Source organism: Acanthochromis polyacanthus, chromosome 1 (assembly GCF_021347895.1).
Source record: "Acanthochromis polyacanthus isolate Apoly-LR-REF ecotype Palm Island chromosome 1, KAUST_Apoly_ChrSc, whole genome shotgun sequence".
Taxonomy (NCBI): Eukaryota; Metazoa; Chordata; class Actinopteri; family Pomacentridae; genus Acanthochromis; species Acanthochromis polyacanthus.
This window is the reverse complement of record NC_067113.1, coordinates 19,238,198-19,258,428: the sequence shown is the minus strand read 5'-3', so window position 1 is coordinate 19,258,428 and position 20,231 is coordinate 19,238,198. Positions and strand designations below refer to the sequence as shown.

General features: G+C 44.0%; 1 protein-coding gene across 3 annotated transcripts; it reads left to right on the top strand.

Moving 5' to 3' along the window:
• Positions 1-150: 150 nt before the first annotated feature.
• Positions 151-20,126, top strand: rtn1a (reticulon 1a). Of its 3 annotated transcripts, XM_022221840.2 has the most exons (9): positions 151-648; positions 7,940-8,671; positions 9,279-9,965; positions 17,593-17,800; positions 17,909-18,047; positions 18,143-18,212; positions 18,569-18,615; positions 18,704-18,762; positions 19,277-20,126. In XM_022221840.2, exons 1-9 carry the CDS (start codon positions 426-428, stop codon positions 19,317-19,319), a joined length of 2,208 nt encoding a protein of 735 aa, XP_022077532.1. In that variant the 5' UTR covers positions 151-425; the 3' UTR covers positions 19,320-20,126. The 3 variants fall into 3 exon arrangements, with proteins under 3 accessions (XP_022077532.1, XP_022077541.1, XP_022077549.1); XM_022221849.2 differs by lacking the exons at positions 151-648; positions 7,940-8,671; positions 9,279-9,965 and adding an exon at positions 12,212-12,566; XM_022221857.2 differs by lacking the exons at positions 151-648; positions 7,940-8,671; positions 9,279-9,965 and adding an exon at positions 15,723-15,853.
• Positions 20,127-20,231: the final 105 nt, after the last annotated feature.

Sequence of the window (20,231 nt, the reverse complement as noted above, 5' to 3'; positions counted from 1 at the left end):
GTTTGACCCCTGTAGCCATTTTCACCACAAGGAGCATTTTATTTTCGAACTGTGTTGATTTCGTACACTTGACTTCATATCTGCGGTCTGTAAATATCTTTTCTGAATTTGCCCCGAATACAGGCTGACTCTAACGGACACCATGACGTCACCGCCGGAGCAGTGAACTAAAACAATCACCCTCATCACTCCTCCTGCTCCCCACCGACCGACCGACCGAACCGCCTCGTCCGTGGCGTCTCTACAAACCCCAGGCTCAGCTGACAGACGCCAGCTAGGAGCCACTGCCTGCCTCGCTGCGTGTTTCTCTCTGTCAGCCATCCTAGTCGCTCATTTACAGTGCAGCCCGGTAGTGTGCGGTCGAGAAGAAGAAGAAGCAGCCCATTAAGCGAGTGTGTCTTCTGTCCTACAACAGGGGTAAAAGCATGTCTGCTCAGCCCGGTGAGGAGCTAGGCTCGGAGGGGAAGTGGTTTGGGGATGACTATGAGAGGAACGGCCTGTTTGGGAACACACCGACCCGGTTCGACGAGCTGCGTGAAGACTTTAAGCCGAGAGGCGGCGACGCGGCGGGCGACCTGGATCAACAATTTCATCCTTACCAGGACGACGGGAAAAGGCCTGCCGTTGCTATGGAAACTGCATCTACAGGTAAAACTCGCACTTATCTAAACTAAACGTTCATATTTAGCAACGACTGGCGCTTCGTTTCTAAAATTACCAAACGCAAGAACACAACACCTCGACGCTGAGGTGTAAACACAGCGAGAGACGCAGCCATTTGTCACATATTGAGCGTTACGACAGACGGCCTGTCGGTCAGCTGAGTTAAAACTTCTGGGCTTGAAAACACAAAAACAAAGCTTGCAACTTCCACAGTGTGATAGTAAATCAGCTGCCACAGCAGTGGTGCTGTTTGGATTAATGCTAAACACATTCCAAACTAAATTCAGACTCAGTTGGAGCCTTTGATAGTTATGAAACATCATGTACACTACATTTTCCCTGTTTGCCTGCGCAGTTCTTGTGTTGATGAGGTCTGCAGGGAGGGTTCAGATGGGATGCAGCAGCCATTAACAAATAGCCTGTTGAACTTTAAAGGGCCTGTTCACTGCTGCACCAGCTTCCTCATCTCCCAGGCCCACGATAAAATACCTGCTTTTTGATCTGATGAGACCAGAGGGCTGATAAATAGATTAGAGGCTTAAAACCCACCAGCTTCCATAGCCAGACAACAGCTTAATCCCACATTTTGTCAACACTGAGAGACTTCACCGAAAGATTTAGCTCATCCTGAAGTAAAAAGTAGAATGCAAGATGGTGTCCTGCATCCCTTTCCTGTGTCCCCTCAGACCATATCAACAATATTGTTCCATTATTGGATGCTGGAGGCAGTGTTTTTGTGGGCAGATAATGCAGACCTCAGTTCTAAGTCCGTCACTCTCAGCACAGCTCGGCTCATGCTGCTATTTTTAATCCTGAAGAAACAGGGCTCACTATTCGCTTGGCGAGCAAAACTAGAGCCCTGCACTTTTATTCACGAATTCACTGAAAAATTCATGAGATTGTGCTTTAAAAAAAAAGAAGAGCATTGCCCACTTTCCTCCCTTTGCCGCTCAGGCTATTCTCATTACGCCGGCTGCTGCTGATGGTCCAAAAACAGGAAAGAAACATGTATTTTCTTTGTAAATCCTTTAGGTACAACAGCATTATTAAAAGCATTGTTTAATGAGAAAGGAAGTTGCAAAATTTACATAACACACGCAAACAAAGAAGCTAAAAATGATCCTCTTCATGCAGACTCAGCAGAAATGAATGCTGTGTGAAATTACGAACTGGCGACTCAGTGCTGGGCTTCACTTTCTAGAAAAAGTAAACAAAGCACATGCTCTACTTTCATAATAGTGTGCCAGACAAGCTCAAATGTGTGTAGGTGCACACAGAGAAACACGCACAGACTTTGTTTTGGTTCCTAAAAGAGGAAAGAATAGCAGTCTGTTATTGCTGCGACTCCCACTGTGCCGCGTCCAGACCAGTGAAGTAATCCACTTTGTCACTCATGTTCTTGGTGGGAACAGTGCAGATCTCATCACATCCAGAAATGCAGAGTGGACATTACCCTTTTAACTAGGCATGTTATCGTCTGCTCTAATCTTTGTCAAACACATTAATTCCCAACAGGCTCTCTGTAAAAGTTAACACTGTCTTTCTGTCTGTCTTTGCTGATCAATATTAACAACATAATACCTTTGGAGAGATTTTTTTTTTTTTACTGTAGCCAGGAAAGAAGTTTAGCCTTTGAACAGAACGAACTGCGGAACTGTATCCCTTCAAGATGTCTAGAATTGCCTCTCAGTAATCGAACCATGCTTGTCCTAAATCTTGTTCACAACAGTGATCTACCCACAGGACCCAGATAATGCTGATTTCAGCTGTATTAAATTACCACAGGACAGAACCTTATCTCTGAATCACAGACAGTACAGTACATTATAGCCTCTTCTGTCTTCAGAAGTTTCCTATCATATGCAAGTTTTAAGAGGCATGAGAAAATAAAGTTGTGAAAGATGCTGCTGCATCATGGCCAAGTCTGTGCTGCGAAAACAACACTGTTAAGTCTGTCTTTAGCAGATGGTGTGTCTAGAAGAAAACTAAGTGCATATTGTGCACAAAAAATTTTGATACCCTTCTTTTCCCAGAAAACTTTTCATATTTCCAACTCAAAATTCAATTGTACCACTTAATCATGTCCTGAGAAAGTCCATCAGTCATGAGAAACCTGCTCCCACAATCCAGTGGCTGAGAGGTGGATTAGACTTTCTCCGTTTCAGCAAATCATTGGTGACAAGGATGAGACAGCATATGTCTGGCTGGGTCTTTTCCATATCTTTCAGATAGAGAAAGCACTTAGTGGACTCCGCCGGACTGCATAAGCCAGCACAGTGCATTTGTGCCTTTCCTTGGCGAGAGCTGTGCTCCTGTTCCCAGGGGGGCAGAGCAGTGTGAGGTCTTTTCAGACGAGATGATAAAGATGCAAGATAATACAGGGGTGGAGGAGGGGAAGAGCTTAATGGAGAAAGAGGCGAGGCTGTGATGAGGAGGCCGATAGTTCAAATGGTCAAAACTGTTCGGGAAAAATTGGAACTACAACAAATTGCATATTTCCTTTAGAGATACATGTAATTTACTATATTCCTCTGACACAGGCACTTTATTGTGCAGCTGCAAGGTGTTCTGCTTTTTAGAGTGGAACAAGTTGCCCAGAACCTTACATATTTGGAAAAAGCATTAACTGGGTTTATAATCTGAATCATCTTCATCTGTCTCCAGGACAAATTAGCTAATGCTCAGGGATAGTAGGACAGATAGAAGTGTGACAGGCCAAGACCTTAAAGCCCCACTGCTGCAGACAATAACAAAGCATCAGTGCTCTCATTATATCCATACGTCATGATGTCTAATGTTTTTTGATCCCATGTGTTCACGTAGAAAACGATTAAAAGCCAGCATGTGAAACATTAGGCTGTGCTTACGATCTTCCTGCCTCAGTTCAGCTCTCTAGCTTGTGGGCACAGAGTAATCCCTGAGCACAGAAGTGCAAAACTGCTCATGGGATTAGAGCAAGTATCAGCAAATGCACTTAGAAAAAGTCCATTAAAAATTTTGTGAGTAGATGTGTAGGTTATTGTTGTGGTTATTGTAGTCTTTCTTTGCTGCCTACCTACCTGCATCTGTGCTCTTTAGTGCCAGATTCAGGCTGTACAATGAAAGCAAACTGTCAATTCAAAGTCACCCTGAATTGACAGCTTTGACCCAGAGCAGACAGCCTGCCGACACTCAGTCTGGATCCTCCCACATTTTCTCTGTTCATCCATAAAGCCCCATCCAAGCAAGAATAATATGATCGATACAGTAGAAGACAGGTACAGCACGTACCGTGGCTTCAGAATCTGAATGGAGGCAGATTAGCTTTTATTTAAAACCAGCTCAATTGATTTGTCTTTGACAAAGGCTGATGGCACAACAATAACATTTGCCCTCTATGGCCCTCAGTGATTTTTTTAAGAGTGGTGGATTCACCAATGTTTGATACAGTAATTGTATGTCCTTGTTGTTTTGGATCAATGCAGCAGAGCAGCAGAGTCCCTCAGCACAGCTGTTCTCCATCGACCTCTGCTAGTAGTTTTGTTGTACATCAGTGTTCAGTATAGGCTGTCTTTGTGCTCTCCATTTTGTTCTTCTTTCCCGACAGTAAAGTGGGGTAGTTAGTGACTGGTTTTCATGTATATTTATTCAGCCAAGAATATTGTAATCAATACACGATACACATAAATGTCATAACCAAGGCTTTTAAAGTCAGAGGCCATTAAGGCTTTAAGTGGATCTCAGTTAAACTTTGAAGAATAAGACGCTCAGTATAGGAATCCAATAATCTAATATGCCGCCCCCCAGTAGAATCAAATGAACTATGCTGTGATTCACTTCTATAGTCCAGATTAATAGTAAAAAGCAAATACTGCTCTTTATGGAACTGCATTTAGTTGTCATTTTTTATTATTATTATATATCATTATACATTGAAAAATCCCCATAATTTCCCCTGCCATTCACTTTGACTTGTTTAAATTTGTTTTGACTTTTACATCAAAAAGTTGCTTTAAATTTGCATGGATGTCAGTTATGTTTAGGTGTAAAGGAGCTGCAAATACAGCAAATTTCATATTGAAATGCAACAACACAAAAGTGGTACAGCACTGAGAAAACTGCAATAAATGGCACTGAAGTGAACATACAACTACATTTAATTAAACTTGGTAGAAAGGTAGAGCACAGCCAGAACAAGAACACATTTTTGTGGGGGATCACTTTCTTTAAAATTGCGCTAAGACATTGATCTTGGCAGGGCAGTGCGCTCTCTCTTCTAGTTAATGTGTTAGTTTTTATTCCTTTGCCATGCCAAGCATTTGGCTCGTCCCCACATGGGATGACACCAGTGTTTATCAGACATCAAGTAGCACAGATTATCTGTTAACATATACCAAATCAAACACCACTACAGAATATGTACTTCGATATATTTTCAAAAATCCTATTACATAGAAAGGCCTTTTCTCCAAGTAAACAACTAATTTGTGTAAAATGTGCACTAGCAACTCAGTCATTGTGTATTTGCCATGTTATCAAATCGATTCCTGTTATATTTCCGTACAAAGCATAGTAGAATTCCCAGTAAAAAGCACAATCCATAACTCACTCAAGTCATAAGCTACAGCATATTATTTACCATCAAAGGCACAGATGGCTTTGAAAGAAGAGCCACAGTAAGAGTCTTGATGGATTGGTTTACACAAGGTCGTGTTGTGAAAGAGGACTCCTGAAAGGTAACACCACATCTGAGAGGGTCATGGATGGAGTAATGGAATCATTGCAGAGCTGCAGAGTCACAGATGCTCCAAGGAAAAGCTAAAATATGGCTGAAATTATAATGACCGCATGTACTCGGAGCGCACAGACTGACAGAGATTGCTCATTTTGAGTTCAGCTTGTTGTTGTGGGTAATGGAATCAGCAACATCTTCTCTATCTCTGTACTGAACTTCTGGCTGCAAGAAGTGACACAACATGATGTTCTCGAGACTACCAAGCATAATTTGTGAGGAGGAAAAAGTACAATTTCTCTGTGTATTTTTTCAATAATTTTTAAAGTCTCTATTATTCATGTTTGTCTCTTCACTTTATTCCTCATTGTGTAACTGCAGCAGGTCAGGTTCTTCAAGGGGAAAATACCCTGCTGTGCAAGCTGCTCAGCAAACCTTTATTTTCAGTGATAATATATTCATTTTGCAACTCCGACCCTTCTGATATCATCTGTTCTCACATGTTTTTGTCTCTTGCTTGATAATTAGGAGCCTATGCCTCGCCATAGCACAGATTGTCAGGCTGCATTATTTTCAGCGCTGCACTGGCTGCACAGAGGACAACAAAAGGGCTGCCCCTTCACAGCACATCCACCAGGACTTATTTATTTAACTGCACCATCTCCTTTCAGTGACATGATTATGCTGCGTGGCCACAGTGTGAGCTGAGAATTTCTCTGTTGTCATGTCCAATCCCATTTGACTGCAGTGAAGCATTTGTTTCAGCCTTGTGGGTTTTTTTTTTGTCCAGTGTCTGGGTGCTATGCTATATCAACAGATTCAGAATGCCCTGATTCTCCACCAAGTTTGTCAAGCAGCTGGTCAGAGCTGCTGCCCTCATGGCAGTTGAAGATGAGCATCCAGCCTCTTAATTATTGCAGATACCTTATGCAACTGCTGGTTTGTTTATCTGTGTTCTGACGTAGAAGGGTTGTGATAAAGAGAAGAGGGGGTGTTGCCTACAGTCAATAGGATTACCAGCAGTTCACGGCTCCAGAGATCACCTCTATCTGCCGTTTGTAGTGGCTTTGAGTGCTTCCCACTACACAGCATTTATTTGTGCAGTGTTAGATTATGATGGTGTTGCCAGGGCGATGGCTGATGGGACCTATACCATGGTGGTGCTCTAAGAGGATTATTCATTGGTTCACTTTAGTGTTACATCAAGGGCATTCGTGTCGCTGAACTGAGTGGGATCAACAGCAATCTACAGTATTATTTAGGTTCACATGCAGTTCATATGTGGATCTACAAGACACTTTAGCCTGTTTAATACAAAACAACCTAAAGCTCAAAAATATTTTGAGTTTTTCTTCTGTGTTACGTCGCCCCTTTTCTTGTATCCCAGCATGGGTATGCAGTGTTTATACCACTGTACTGCAGTATGATGTATTGTTAATGACTGAGGAAGCAGCCATTGGAAGGACAGCAGAAGGGAAGGGTGGTGGAGCTTTTAAGAGGAAGCAAAGGGAGGGACGGGACGTCCTGACCTGTTGGGTCTTCTGTCACTCAGTCTGCATCCTCCAGACCTAACCCTGAGGCTGCTATTTTAAATCTTCCCCCTTCATCCAGCCCAGCAGCTGGACCTAAGCTATTTATAGCACCACCACTGCCCTGGGAGAAACAGGGCTGGAGAGCAGGAGAAGCTCAGTTTGTGGAAGTATAAACTCTGATTTGTACACAGCACAACAGAAATAGTAACACTCAATGTTGTGTAGTGTGTGTTTATGTGTGTGTACAGAGAAGATTGGAGCTTATTTTTGTTTTATGAGTACAGGAAGCAGCATGTGTTCATTGGGGATTTGCACAACTTACACCGGAAGTCGGAAATAAAGTCAACAAATGTCAATACTTAACTTGACCTTGACTTACGGTCTTTTCTGATCTTTAACTTTCCAAACAAGTCCATCTCTTCATGGTTTGCAATTTGTATGTAATATCAGCATTTTTAACATTTCTCTGCAATACTGTAACAAATTATTCAGTGAGATGTGTGATATTTCACAGCAGAGCACACACAATCTCACACACAGAGTGGAATTAAATTGCCAGATCACACATACAGTATAATATTCATATCTTACGTGTTTGTATGTTAATTTTCTTGACACTTGTCAATTTTTTGTTTGCATGTAGGGTTCGTCATTACACAACAGATATGTGACTACAGGCATCCTTTTGCCTGCATGATTTAGAACAGACTTTGTTTGTGGCTCTGTGGGTTTTTGGGGCCTGAACAATCCCCCTTTGTCCCTCATTGGGTACAAGTACCCTCTGTTACTGCATCCTCGCTGATCTGCACAGCCGGACACCCAGTCTGACTGTGCTGCTCTCTCAGTGCCACAGCCCATCTCCCTGGCAGCAGCACCGGCTGAAGCATAGCCTTGTTTAACTGGATGTTTTCATTAATCAAACTGTTCAGGCGCTGGCTGGTTTGATTCAATCGTGTAACACAGAGAGTGCTGCCATTCTTCCTCATCCATCAACTGAGTTTCACGTTTGCTCTCTCTTTGTCTGTTTTTGTAGGTGATCCCATGTCTGGCCTGTTTAGGAAGCCGATGAATGATGATGGCGATGTGTACACTTCCCTGCTGTCCAATCAGAGCTTCACATCAGGCCGGGAAGCCTCCTACCTGTCTGATGACCTGAAGCCCTCCAAGCACTCTTCTGGTTCCTCTGCCCTGGATCAGTTCTCAAGTGACACTTACAGCTTCAGTTCCAACACCAAGATGACTTCCAGCCTGACCGATGACATGCCAAAATCCCTGCTAGCCTCAGAGAAGACAGAATCCTACAACTACATGGATATCAGCCACAGTGATGAGCGCCACGACCAGCACCAGGGGGCTCTACACAGCCTGGTGGATAAAGGCTCAGCTGGGTATGACTCACTGGGCAGCTACATAGATAAGAGCCCCGGAAAAGGTAAGGATGAAGAGGAGGATGAGGAAGAAGAAAATCTAGGTCCAGCACTGGGCTCTCACTCTTTCCCCTACGTGGAGGAACCATCTGATGAGGAGCTGACGGACTACCGCTCCTACCGAAACCTGGGTAGCACCCCACAGTCGGCCAGCCCAGTGAAGATCACCTTGACCGAGTCGCAGCCTCCAGCGGCTAAAGCTGAGCCAAAGCAACAGCCCGCTTCAGTTAGTGACCGTGAAAACGTCCTGAGTGTGGGCTTACAGGGGGTTCCCACGGTGACACTATCTGAGCCAGAGGACGACAGCCCTGCTTCCACTCCCAATGCCTCGCCGACACGTAGGCACAGCATCGACTCACACATAAACACCTGCCACATGTTCAAATACTATTGGGTCATTTTGTATTACAGTATCAGTATATGTCCTGGTATAACAAGCTTTCTGGAAACTGGTAACAGACACAGCTTATAAATAAAATAACCCGATTAGAGTGTGTGTTTTTGTCTAGTCAAGAGAACTAAATCCATTCCTTGACAAATCAATTATCTCACTGACACCTGAAATCATATAAAATTAGATAAATTTACATCTTATCATTGGTAAATATTCTCTTTTTGCCCACCCATGTGTCAGACTTATTTATGGCACTAAAGTCAGCACTACAGTAGCACTTTAAAGTGAGACTAAATTTACTTTAAGATGTCACTACAGCTACAAGTTACAATAGTAGCATAATGTAAAATGCTGAATTGTAGCATATCAGTAGCATTAGTAGGCTTGAGTCATTTACTGCTTCTGAATTCAGCATTTCATCTACAGTGTCATTTCTTTCAAAACTGAAATAATCTAGCTTTGAGTTATGTGCACATGTACTGTGTATCTGGATTTGTACTGTGAATGAAGGACACTAATGCCTACTTTTCTCTGCATTTCTTTGTGCGCAGAAAAAGAATTCCCCTCGCATGACAAGTTCAAGGCTGAGGCAGTGAAGCCTGCAGCTTCCAAAAGCAGCCCAGGCACAAAGGCCAGCAGCAGGGAGCATGATGGCAGCAGCGCCGAGTCTGGAGACTCAGAGATCGAGTTGGTGTCTGAGGAGCCTCCCAAGGCCAGTAGCAACCCATTTGCAGAGCCGCCTAAAAGCAAGGGCACTTTCAGCCAGCCTAACAACCCTTTTGACAATCCCCCAGTCGCCAAGGGTGGTTTTGGCCTTGCTGGAAGCCACGCTCCACCCACAGCCTACAGTATATTGAGGGAAGAGAGAGAGGCAGAGCTTGACAGTGATCTCTTCATTGAATCCGCGTCTGAAGAAAGCCCAAAGAGAGAGCAGGGTTTGAGTGGTCCCAAGCAGGGAGTCAGCCCTCCCTCTCCCCTGATTCCTAGTGCAGTACCTCCCCGCAGTACCACTGAGGCGGTGCCAGCTGAGCCCCTGATCACAGAAAAGGTCAAGAACCCAGTGAAAACAGAGGAGGATCGCCCCAGCAAGCCCAAGCCCCCCACTGCTGCCGTGCCTCCAGAGGTGAGATCAGAAAAGCCCCACCAGGATGACACGCACAAGATCACCAGTGAGGGCAAAGGAGACTTAGGAAAACCTGCTGTATCCGTATTCATGGAGGGCTTTAATAAACAAAAAGGTCAGTCTTAAAATTCTTGATTTTTCTCTATTCTTATTCACACTTGGTGTTTTCATAGAGATACACAGTCCCTGTTTGCACAAGAATGTAACACTGTTAGTATCTCTTTGTAGGAGAAGAAGGATTTCACAAAAAAATATGTCTGTAATCTTTTCATTGTTGCAGTGGCTTTACCGTGGTTCATTCTGTAAACAACTATTATGAGCACTGACAGCTTTTGGAACAGGTATTGTTGCATCTGCTGATGTGTCTTTATGCCCAAGTGACTGCATGTGCATTTGTTTCAAGCCTCATATCTGAGGATTTTAAAGCAGTCTGGATGTAATTGACAGCTTTTTTTCTACTTCTAACCACTAATCCACTACATGCGTTTGTTTACCTCCTGGTAGCCACCTGCACGGTGTGCTTTGGCACTACTTTGTTGACAAGGCCATCAAATAAAAGGCATCGCTGAAAGAGGTGGGATATTCCACTGCTGAGTGTGTGAGACAGGGCGGGGGGAGTGCTTGTGTTGAGCTTTCCCCAGATCTGCTTCCCCCTGGTGGTATATTTGAGTACAAGCCGAGTAAGAGTGCATTCATCTACGTCTGTGCATGTCGAATGAAACTCATCAGCTTCACTCTCTAACCTGTAGCCTCAGCGTTGACGAATTGTGAGATTGAAAATGTTCATGAAAAAGCTCTTGCAGCATCTTTGACAGCATCTGACTTCTTATATCATTCTGCAACATGCTGCGATTAGATAAGTCAGATATTCCAGTCGCACTCAGCAGTTAATGCTGTCTAAGCTGCATATTTGATGTTGGCAAGGATATTTTGACTTCGACTAGCTGTTTTGTCTGTCCTTGTAAACACTGGATTTACATAAGCCTATGATGTCAAAACTGGGGCACACTCCTGCTTAAGGGCTGCGAAGGCTTCCTGTTAAATTTCGCATCTTTGTAGTGCAAAAGAAAATCACATCCAGATAGATTTTTTTTTGCTTCTATCTGCTCCTGCGTGGCCCCTAAGGAAACATGGATTTGCATGGATTTCTCCCGTGCTGCCGACACCCCACTTGAGCAGACTGAGTCAGGTGAATAGTCAGTATCTGAAATATAAATCAACAGGATTGAATGCCAGCTCAAAAACAGCTGTCTTGTTTTGTTTATCCAGACTGTAAGAAAGTTCTGGAAATACGAAAAAGCAGGTCACATGTATTTTTTCGCCACCACTAGAGGGCAGAGTGCACCTTTTATTTTTTTGCTGCTCTACTGAAGACCAGCAGATATTGTTTTCATCAGTCAGAGCACTTCCATGCCAGTCGCCATAGCAACAGTGATGGGGGAGCATGTTCAGTCTGGTTCAGAGAAATTAGCTTTTTCCTTTCCTCTTGGTCGGTATTGGCATCGAGGGTTGTGAAGGCTGCAGTAAGCAGAAGGTGTGAGGTGTGGCTGTCTGCAGGGGGGAGGACAGGGGGGACAGGACACAGCTTTGATAGGATTGAAAAAATGACATTTGCCCCAACTATCAAGAAATTTTTCTGCTGCTCAGCATTGACAGAACAGTGGCCATGCTGTCTTTTTTGTGGTTGTAAGCACCTTGCTTTGCTTTCTCAGTCACAGTTCTCTTTAAAGCTCAATTTGCATTTCAAATGTGTTCTGGGGAGGAAATCATAAAGCACAAACACATCCTGAAGGCACTAAACATGGAGCTTTGTGCTGTAATGCACAGTGTCTCTTGTTATGAATTATTAAGAACTAGCACTTTGCCTCTTCAATTATAAGTGAGTCATAGTGGAAAAAGCTATTTGGATCTCCAGCTGTAAGCTTAAATATCGTTATGAGCAAATTAAAAAAAAAAACAACAGAGCTGGGTGTTTGCCATGTTTTTCTTTAGCTTCATGCTATCAACTCCAGCCATTTTCAGCCTTCATAAAACGCTGCTATTGCATCCTGTCTGGTGAGCAGCATGACATCAGACTAGAAGATGACTTTTTTTTCGGTTGCACAGCATGTGGTACATCCTGTATTTATAGCATATATTTCACATTACATTAATAAATATGCTGCGATGCTAAAAAAAAAACAAAAAACAACACACTACAAGGTACATCAGAGTCTACCTTCCCTTTCATGAAGAAAGCTTTGCTGCCGACTATTGCCACCCACCCGCTTATCCCCCGAGGCTCTTAATCATTGCATGGATGGTTTGCCGCCGCAAAAACTGTGGTGTGGTGTTTACAATTTGCCCCCCCACTCCTCCCTCCCCCAGCACACAGGCACACATACGCACTTTCCCTGCTCCTTCTGTTCTAGCCAGCGCTGCTCCGCGGCGTCAGTCTTTGTGCTCCGCGAGCCGGCAGCACCTTGGAAACCTTTCCTCCCTCCCTCCCTTCCTCCCTCTCTGTCATCTCAGCCTCTCTCCTGCATCCTTTTCGACCATTCATGCCTTCCTGGGATGAGTGAGTGAGTCGGTGCTACCGAAGAGGGAGACAAAGAAGAAAACGGAGACCATAAAGAGAAAGAGAGAGAGAGAACAGGGACATAACTGATCACCAGCATGCAGGCCACTGCAGACGTGACCAAGAAGGAAAGCTCCTGGAGCAGCTGGAAGGGCCAGGGTACTGATGTGTTTACTGTGATTTCCTCATCAACTGTCTGTGTTTTGTGGCTGTGAACGATGGACCGTTTTTGCTGCATGTAGGTTAAATATTCATGACACAGTGGCGTGTGCTTTGCATGTGCACATTTGTCATCTAACAGTGTTTGTAAGTGTTGGGGAATCAAACAGTGCTGTTTACGTGCGTGTCCTTTCACGTGGACACGCCCTTAAGTCAGATCCTTTCTGCTTCATGTGTGTACACCTGAGGGAAAAAAAACAGAGGATGGGGGGGTGACAGACGCTGGTGGGTGTTTTGGAAAATAAGTGCACACACACCAGCATGCTGGGAGCCATCTGCTTTGGGTGCATGTTAATATGGATGCCAGTGTTAGGGACTGAGGCGTGTCATTGTTATCGCCCTCCCCACTTTGTAACTGTGCTAGGGAGCTGGTTTTATGTGGCGTATGCTCTGTTTTTGTGTAACGACGCAGTCAGAGCATCCGGATGGCACTGACAGACTGTCTCCATGGAAACCAGGGCACACCCATCCTGATTACATCAGCCCTATCTCCTCAGCTGCCATGGCACCTTGCAGAGACTAGGCCGGAGAAGAGCATCCTCCGGCCGTCTGTTTCCATAGCACAGACGGCTCACTGAAGGGGCCATGAGAGAAAATGGCGCCCCTTCCTCCACTCTGGTGGTGGTTTATTATCTCCCATCTTTTATAGGTTTGGCTAAGCAGTGGGAATGCAATACAATAGTCTGTTCATTGCATCACAACAGAGACCACAACAGTATCTGCGTTTGGCAGTGCAGCCTAGCACTTTAATGACCCAAAAAAAAAACAACCTTTTGTTATTCTGCTGAGTTACTGTCCATTTAATTCAGTCTGAAATAATGTCTGAGACTGTGTAACATGATGAGATCTGTCCACAGCATTTGGAACGCATCAGGTTAAGCCAATACAGTCAGCATCCCAAAGAATGAAATTGAGCTGATGTGTTTTTTGTTCTTGAATTCCCGTACATCATCTTGAAGCTGTAGGCATTTTTGTTTAGTCATTCTCATTGCAGTGCTTATTAATGACTCACTGCCACCGAACTCCTCAGGAATGATTAAACTGTGATGCAGATTTCAAAACTGAGTCACGAATGCAGGATTTATTCAAAATAACTCACACTCACAGGACTTAATGTGACACACAGTAGCTCAGAGGTTTTTTCTTCTGCTGCAGGTCAGAATGTATACTCTCCACTGTGTGTCCTTGGTGAGTGGCAAATGCTCAGTAATTTGTGAATTTGGGAGTCTTATTTTCATCTATCAGAAAAAGTTATAGTCTTAAATATATTACAAAACATGCCACTAATATAAATCATTGAATAAAACACGTTTCTTAATACAACTTGAAAGGAGCTGGAGAGCCAGAAAATATACGCCTTATGTATTAGATTTTAAAATACATAAACACAGGTGAACCTTTACACAGTTGACTGTGATATGTTGCACACAACTTTTAGGAAGACTCCTTTTGGAAGATTTATTTTCTTGTTACGTGGCAGTAATTTGTCTTTGACTATCAAACTTTTGAATTGTTCAGAAAGAGAATAGTTCAGATTTTTTTAATAACTTGCCTACCACATTAAAACTGCTGTAGACAGAACTATTCACTAAAAAGCCTTAGAAATACAGTAAAGATTGCTGGAGAGCTGAAATATTTGAGTTGAGTTTAAACTGTTTTTTTGTTGTTGTGCTGTCTAAATGCTGACATATCTCCACATACAACAGCAAATATCCATGCTTCACTATCATGTGAATAACCAGCGGCATCTTAAACTATCCCCTTGATAAAAAATTCAAAGTTCATCATGTTCATGTCACACTTAATTTTAAAGTTATCATCTCTGAGTCCAAGTTGCAGGCATTACCATCCAAATCTGTTCCGACTCTCAGCTGTTGGCAGCTCAAGTCTCTTTGCATGTTTTCTCAGTCTGGCTGATGGCTTCTTTCAGGCCACAAGGATGTCTTCAGTGATTTAATGAGGTCAGTCTAAACTAGTTCCACTACAGAAAAGGGGCATGGGAAATCACATTATTGTAACAGGTGCTAATCATTTGCTCGGGTTTCTGTTTTGTTTCTGTGTTGAATATCAGAGGAAAGAATCATATCAACTAACTGGTCTCGGTGGGCAGCGTTTGTACTCCCTCTGAACTCTGATGCAGCATCCTGCGTTTAGGATTGTGCTAGGATTTAAGTCCTGAGGGCTCAAAAGACCTAACCTGTGATGTTGAGCTTTTTTAGAATCTACCCAGGATTTCAATATTCATTGTATTACTTGATATGAATATATCAAATGAATGTATCGTAGAATGATGTGGGATTGAAAATCTCTGTCAGAGCGGATCTAGTTTTTGTTTTTTTAAAACTAAGCAAAGCATTTTAATTCAAGCTCAGATTGTGTGCAATGTTGAAGTTACCATTTGTCGGCCTTTTGATACACTTCTTTCTTTTATTCATTTGATGAAAGACTTGATAACTCTCCAGCCTTGTGTTCAACCTGCCATTGTGCTTTTGTGCTTCACAATAAAGGGAGTGGCTGTCTTCATGTGTCGGGGTACAGACACATTATGTGCTGCTGATTCCCCAGATTCGGAGCAAATGAATCTCTGTTCCCAAAGGAGAGCTCTCTCTCTCCTCTGCCTCCCTGCCCCTCCCCTTCCTCTGCCTCTCTCCATCTCTCAGTGAGTGGTGGGGAGAAAATGGAGCATGGTAACTATGGTAACTGCATCAGGCAGGTGCTCAGCATATCCTTGCCACCAAAGCATTTTAATGGAGCAGTGGCTACAGTGTGATGGTCTGTACCATTTATCAGCTAGGTTTTTAGCATGCTGTGTTAACACCAGTTTGCTACTGAGGTTCTATCTTTCCACATAAAGAGCTGTGGTTCTCCATTCTAATACGCTGACTTTTGTTTTAGTCGCTGCTTCAACTCTTTGTCTAATGTCAGCGGGGCTGCGCTTAAAAGCCTGAGCATAAAAGAGCTCAGACAGACAGACACTGTCAGAGTGTGAGTGTGTTTGTGTTAGTGTGTGTGTGCAGGATTGCAATGTGGTTCTTTGGCAACCGCACCCCATACACGTCCTCCCCCCTCCCTCCCCCTTCAGCCCCCCCTGCTCAGCCGATTGCTGATTTGCTGATGTGGCTGTGGCCCCTCCTCTCCCGTACAGGGGGGACTCCCCCTTCAGTGCTCTCCTTTTGTCCGTGGATAAAGCAGCTGCCTCTTTCCCTGTTCAGCCATGGGAGCCGCAGGTCAGTACACGCTTCTACTGCAGCTAAAGCTTTTCAGTCTGCGTGCAGTCTGTGCAGCTCATCACAAGGCACAGTCGCTGTCGCCTGTCAACACCTGTCTCCCTAGGACAGCTGTCTGTTGTGTCTGTGTGCTGTTACAGCTGCTGTCTTTGCTACCTCTGTCTGTTCTGTCTGTCTCTGTGTGTGTGTGTGTGTGTGTGAGCATCTCCATTCAAATCAACACCACACAGAGAGTTTGTCAGTGTTGCCAGCAACAATGGCTTCTATGGGGAGTGGTGCATGAACAGCAGCTGTGGCACATGGAGCCTGAATGAGTAGAGTGTTTGATTTGATGCTGGGGTGGACAGATAGGTACTATAACTGACTACTGGTTGATCAGAAGAGTGGACAGATTATACATGTGGTATTTTACAGTGTGGGTACAGCTAGTGTGTGGGGAGCAGAGATTCACTTAGTCACAATGACTGTTTGGCCATCCAGGTTTAGCCTGCCTTTTTGGCATCCACAGATGCCTTTTAGTGGAGAGTAAAGATGGCCGTCATCACTATGCTGCTCACAGCTCCACAGCTAAAATTAGAGCAGGCAGGCAGGCAGCTCAGAGGAAGAGCAAGACACCCAAGAGACCTCAGTCGCCATCCTTTCTTCTTCACTGGCACAAAACTTTGCATTACCAATTCTGCTTGCCTCTTGACCAAGGATTCCTGGTATTGGTACCAACAGAACAGATGCATGGTGGTACTGTTAGACTGGCAGTGGTGGCGGGGTAGGCAGCCTTTTAAGCAGAAGTCAAACAAGCAGCCGACAGCTCTCATGGAAACAGGCCCATGTTTCCAGCCGACACAGACGACTGCCAGAGGAGGACCGCTGGAGCTGTAATGGTACACTGGGCTAATCCTCAGTTATCACTTCTCTTTGCTAGTGGCTTTAGATTACAGGCCTCATCGCCCAAAGAAGACAAAAAATAGTACAGTCAGATGTATAACTGGCGTTGTAGATTTCAAATATTCCTTCTTGTTTGACTAATATAGTTAGAGAAATCATGGTGTTTGATTGCACTAATGCCAGACTGATGCATCGTCATCCTTCATCTGTAACCAGAGTGGCCTGTCTGGCCATGTCGCATTATCTGTGAAGTGCTGATACTGCTTCTATTTCTGCCTCTGCATTCGGAGAGCTATTGGTCAATCATTAATTCTGCACCGTGAGCAGGCGGGCAAATGTACCTTCAGTGTAATGCGTCTGTATGTATGTATGTATGTTTGTATACGTATGAGACCAGGCCAGGTGCTCCTGAAGATAAGAATGAGTCAGATGTAAATATGGAGCCAAATAGGCCAGAGTGTGGCAATGCAGGCTGAGGTACTTGCCTGACAAGTTACAGTCAGGCATTATCTTCTGCAAAGGTCACTCTATATATAGGGCTAAAGAAAGTGGACAGACAAATCATCGCTTGGACACCTTCGTGCTACCTCACAGCTCCTCTGTAACCTAGTGAAAAGCTGGGTTAAGAAGCTGGGTTAAAACAGATTCACGTGACAGCTGGAGCTCCCTGAGGACCCTGGGTTGTGAACAGCTTCCAGTAATTTGACCCAAATGTGTGGTGTGTAGAGCACAGCAGCCTAATCCACTTCGAAAAGAGTACGGCCATGGATGCTCAGGCCAACACGATATGGAGGAAGAGCTCAGGTCATGGTGGTTAAGGGTCCTAACACAGTTTGTCCTATCTTTCCCCCTCTCAGCGATTGACCTGCTCTACTGGAGGAATGTGAAGCAGTCGGGGGCCGTGTTCAGCAGCGTCCTCCTGCTCCTCTTCTCCCTGACCCAGTTCAGTGTGGTCAGTGTCGGAGCCTACTTAGCCCTGGCAGCCCTCTCTGCCACCATCAGCTTCAGGATCTACAAGTCTGTGCTGCAGGCTGTGCAGAAGACCGATGAGGGACATCCTTTCAAGTGAGTGAAATAGGTTGAATAACACTGTATGGAGTTCATTGAAAGGTCTGTGGCATTTTCAAGAATATGCATCTGTATCACTTCTTTCTGTGCTGTATCTGTTACCAGATCCTACCTGGAGATGGAAATCGCTCTCTCTCAGGACCAGATTAGTAAATATGCCGACAAAATCCTGCTGTACTCTAACACCTGTATGAGGGAGCTCCGCAGGTTGTTCCTGGTACAAGATCTGGTCGACTCATTGAAGGTTTGCCTCACATTGAAATGTCACCACCGTTTGCCTTTTACCACCGCTGTCAGCCGGTTCAAACCTCAACCACTCTGTATGCGTTTGCATTTCAGTTTGCTGTTCTGATGTGGCTGCTGACCTACGTGGGCGCTCTCTTCAACGGCCTGACACTGCTCATCCTTGGTGAGGTCATCCTGACTTCGTACATCTGTCTGCTGTTGACTCACACACTGCAGCATTTCACCTCAACAGGAGTTCAATAATCATCGGAAGACCATAACAGAGCTCTGTTCTCTCATGTGTGGTATTATCCAAGAGTACAGCATGTCTATCACTGTGACAGAGCCAAATTTGTTTATTGGGCATGTTTACTGCACTGCTGTACAGTATGTGTTTACATTTCCAGTTTACCTTAGATAAGAGTGGCGGTTGGGGTGTGCTGGGGCCCTGCTGACACAAACATGCTCCTGTTTGAACATATTCCCACTTTAGGTCAGAATGCTACAACATTAATCATCACTCCTTCTGTTCCTTTACAGCTGTGGTTTCCATGTTCACTATGCCTGTGGTCTATGAGAAACATCAGGTGGGAATTTGAACTTGACAACTCAAATCAGCCCTAGTTTGGAAGCGGTTCGGCAGCATTTTAACAGGATTTTTCCTTTTGTTTTCAGGCACAGATTGATCAGTACGTGGGACTAATACGGACCCAGGTCAACTCCGTTGTGGGGAAGTGAGTGATTGTCATTCATGTTTTGTTCATACACAAGAAGTAAAAGTCAAACAAGAGGAAATCAAGCTGGGTACCCAAAGATCAAAGATTCATGCAGAGTTGTTCCTGAGCAGTTTTCATCAGTTGGATAGCATTTTTGCATGTTTGTCTTGTGCAAACAACTGAAAGAGCAGCACTTGCTGTTCGTTGATTAGAGCCCCAGTTATCCAGGGGAGCTGCTCAGTAGCCTGCAGATAAGAGCGCAGGGCATCACTGAAAAGAGCATTTATGCTCAGCAAACAAAAAAAGAAATCACACTGAAGACAGAAGTTTGTCTCTAACCTTCCACCATGTCCAACAGACACTGAAATGAGTGCAGTTCTTGGACAGACGGTTGTGAGTTTACCAATTTTAGCAAAACCTGACATGCAGGTTCTACAAACTGCCATAAAAAGACACGAACAGGATAAGCGCGACTTAATCTTGATGAAATGCCTTGTTGGAAACGTGGTATTAAAGTGTTTTCTCTGTCCAGGATCCAGGCAAAGATCCCTGGGGCCAAGAGAAAGGAGGAGTAGACGTGTTGTCTCACTGAGAAGCTGACGGTCCAGTCCAGCTCAGAGTCAGGCTCACTGCTAAATAGCCTGGTCGTCATCTGTGGGGCGTAGTGCTATGTCATCTTGGTGTTCTCTAAAAGCATCCACTGGAGAAGCCTTCACCCTGTCTATAGCAGTTTAAACACTAACACACACAAGTCACATGTACGTACAAAAATCCTGTTTCTAGGTAGTCAAGTACACAATTCGAAGACAAAAAAAGAAACTGACTTTTTTTGTGTTGCTTATTATAAAGTGCATGAAGTCGAGCCTTGGGTAAATATTTGATATCTTTTGTGCAGTTTTTAAATCACGCTACATTTTTGCTTTGCAGTGCTTACCACAAACTGTATGGTTTGGCACAAAAAGGCTAAATGCCCACAGACGTGCTCTGCTGCCAATGTTAAATACTGCATCATGTTTCTGAGTTAGCAGATGGGGCTTCTCTCGGTATATGTCAATATATATAAATATCAAAAATGATTTCCTTTTGGTGTTTCCAAGCACAAAATAATTTAACAATATGCGTCTTAGATGTGGTAACTGTAGGGTTTTTGCTTTTGTATAACCATAAGGAACAATTCACACGCTCATGTTTTAGGTACTGTTGTACAACTACTATGAAGACAAGGAGTATCTGGTGATATTTAGCTTGTTTGAATAACTGTCCAACTTTGTACTATGTTCAACTATACTCTGTAGTTCTTTAGACCCTGGACTCTTTAACTATTTGCACTTACAGTATGTATTTAATTACAAGAATAAGAAAAATAAATGTACCTTGATGTATACCACCTTCTCAGCCACTTTACTGATCAGTTCACTTTATAACGTTGGAGAAGATGAGCTTCTGTATGACACAACAGCTAAGTTTGAGGTGATAACACTTTGGAT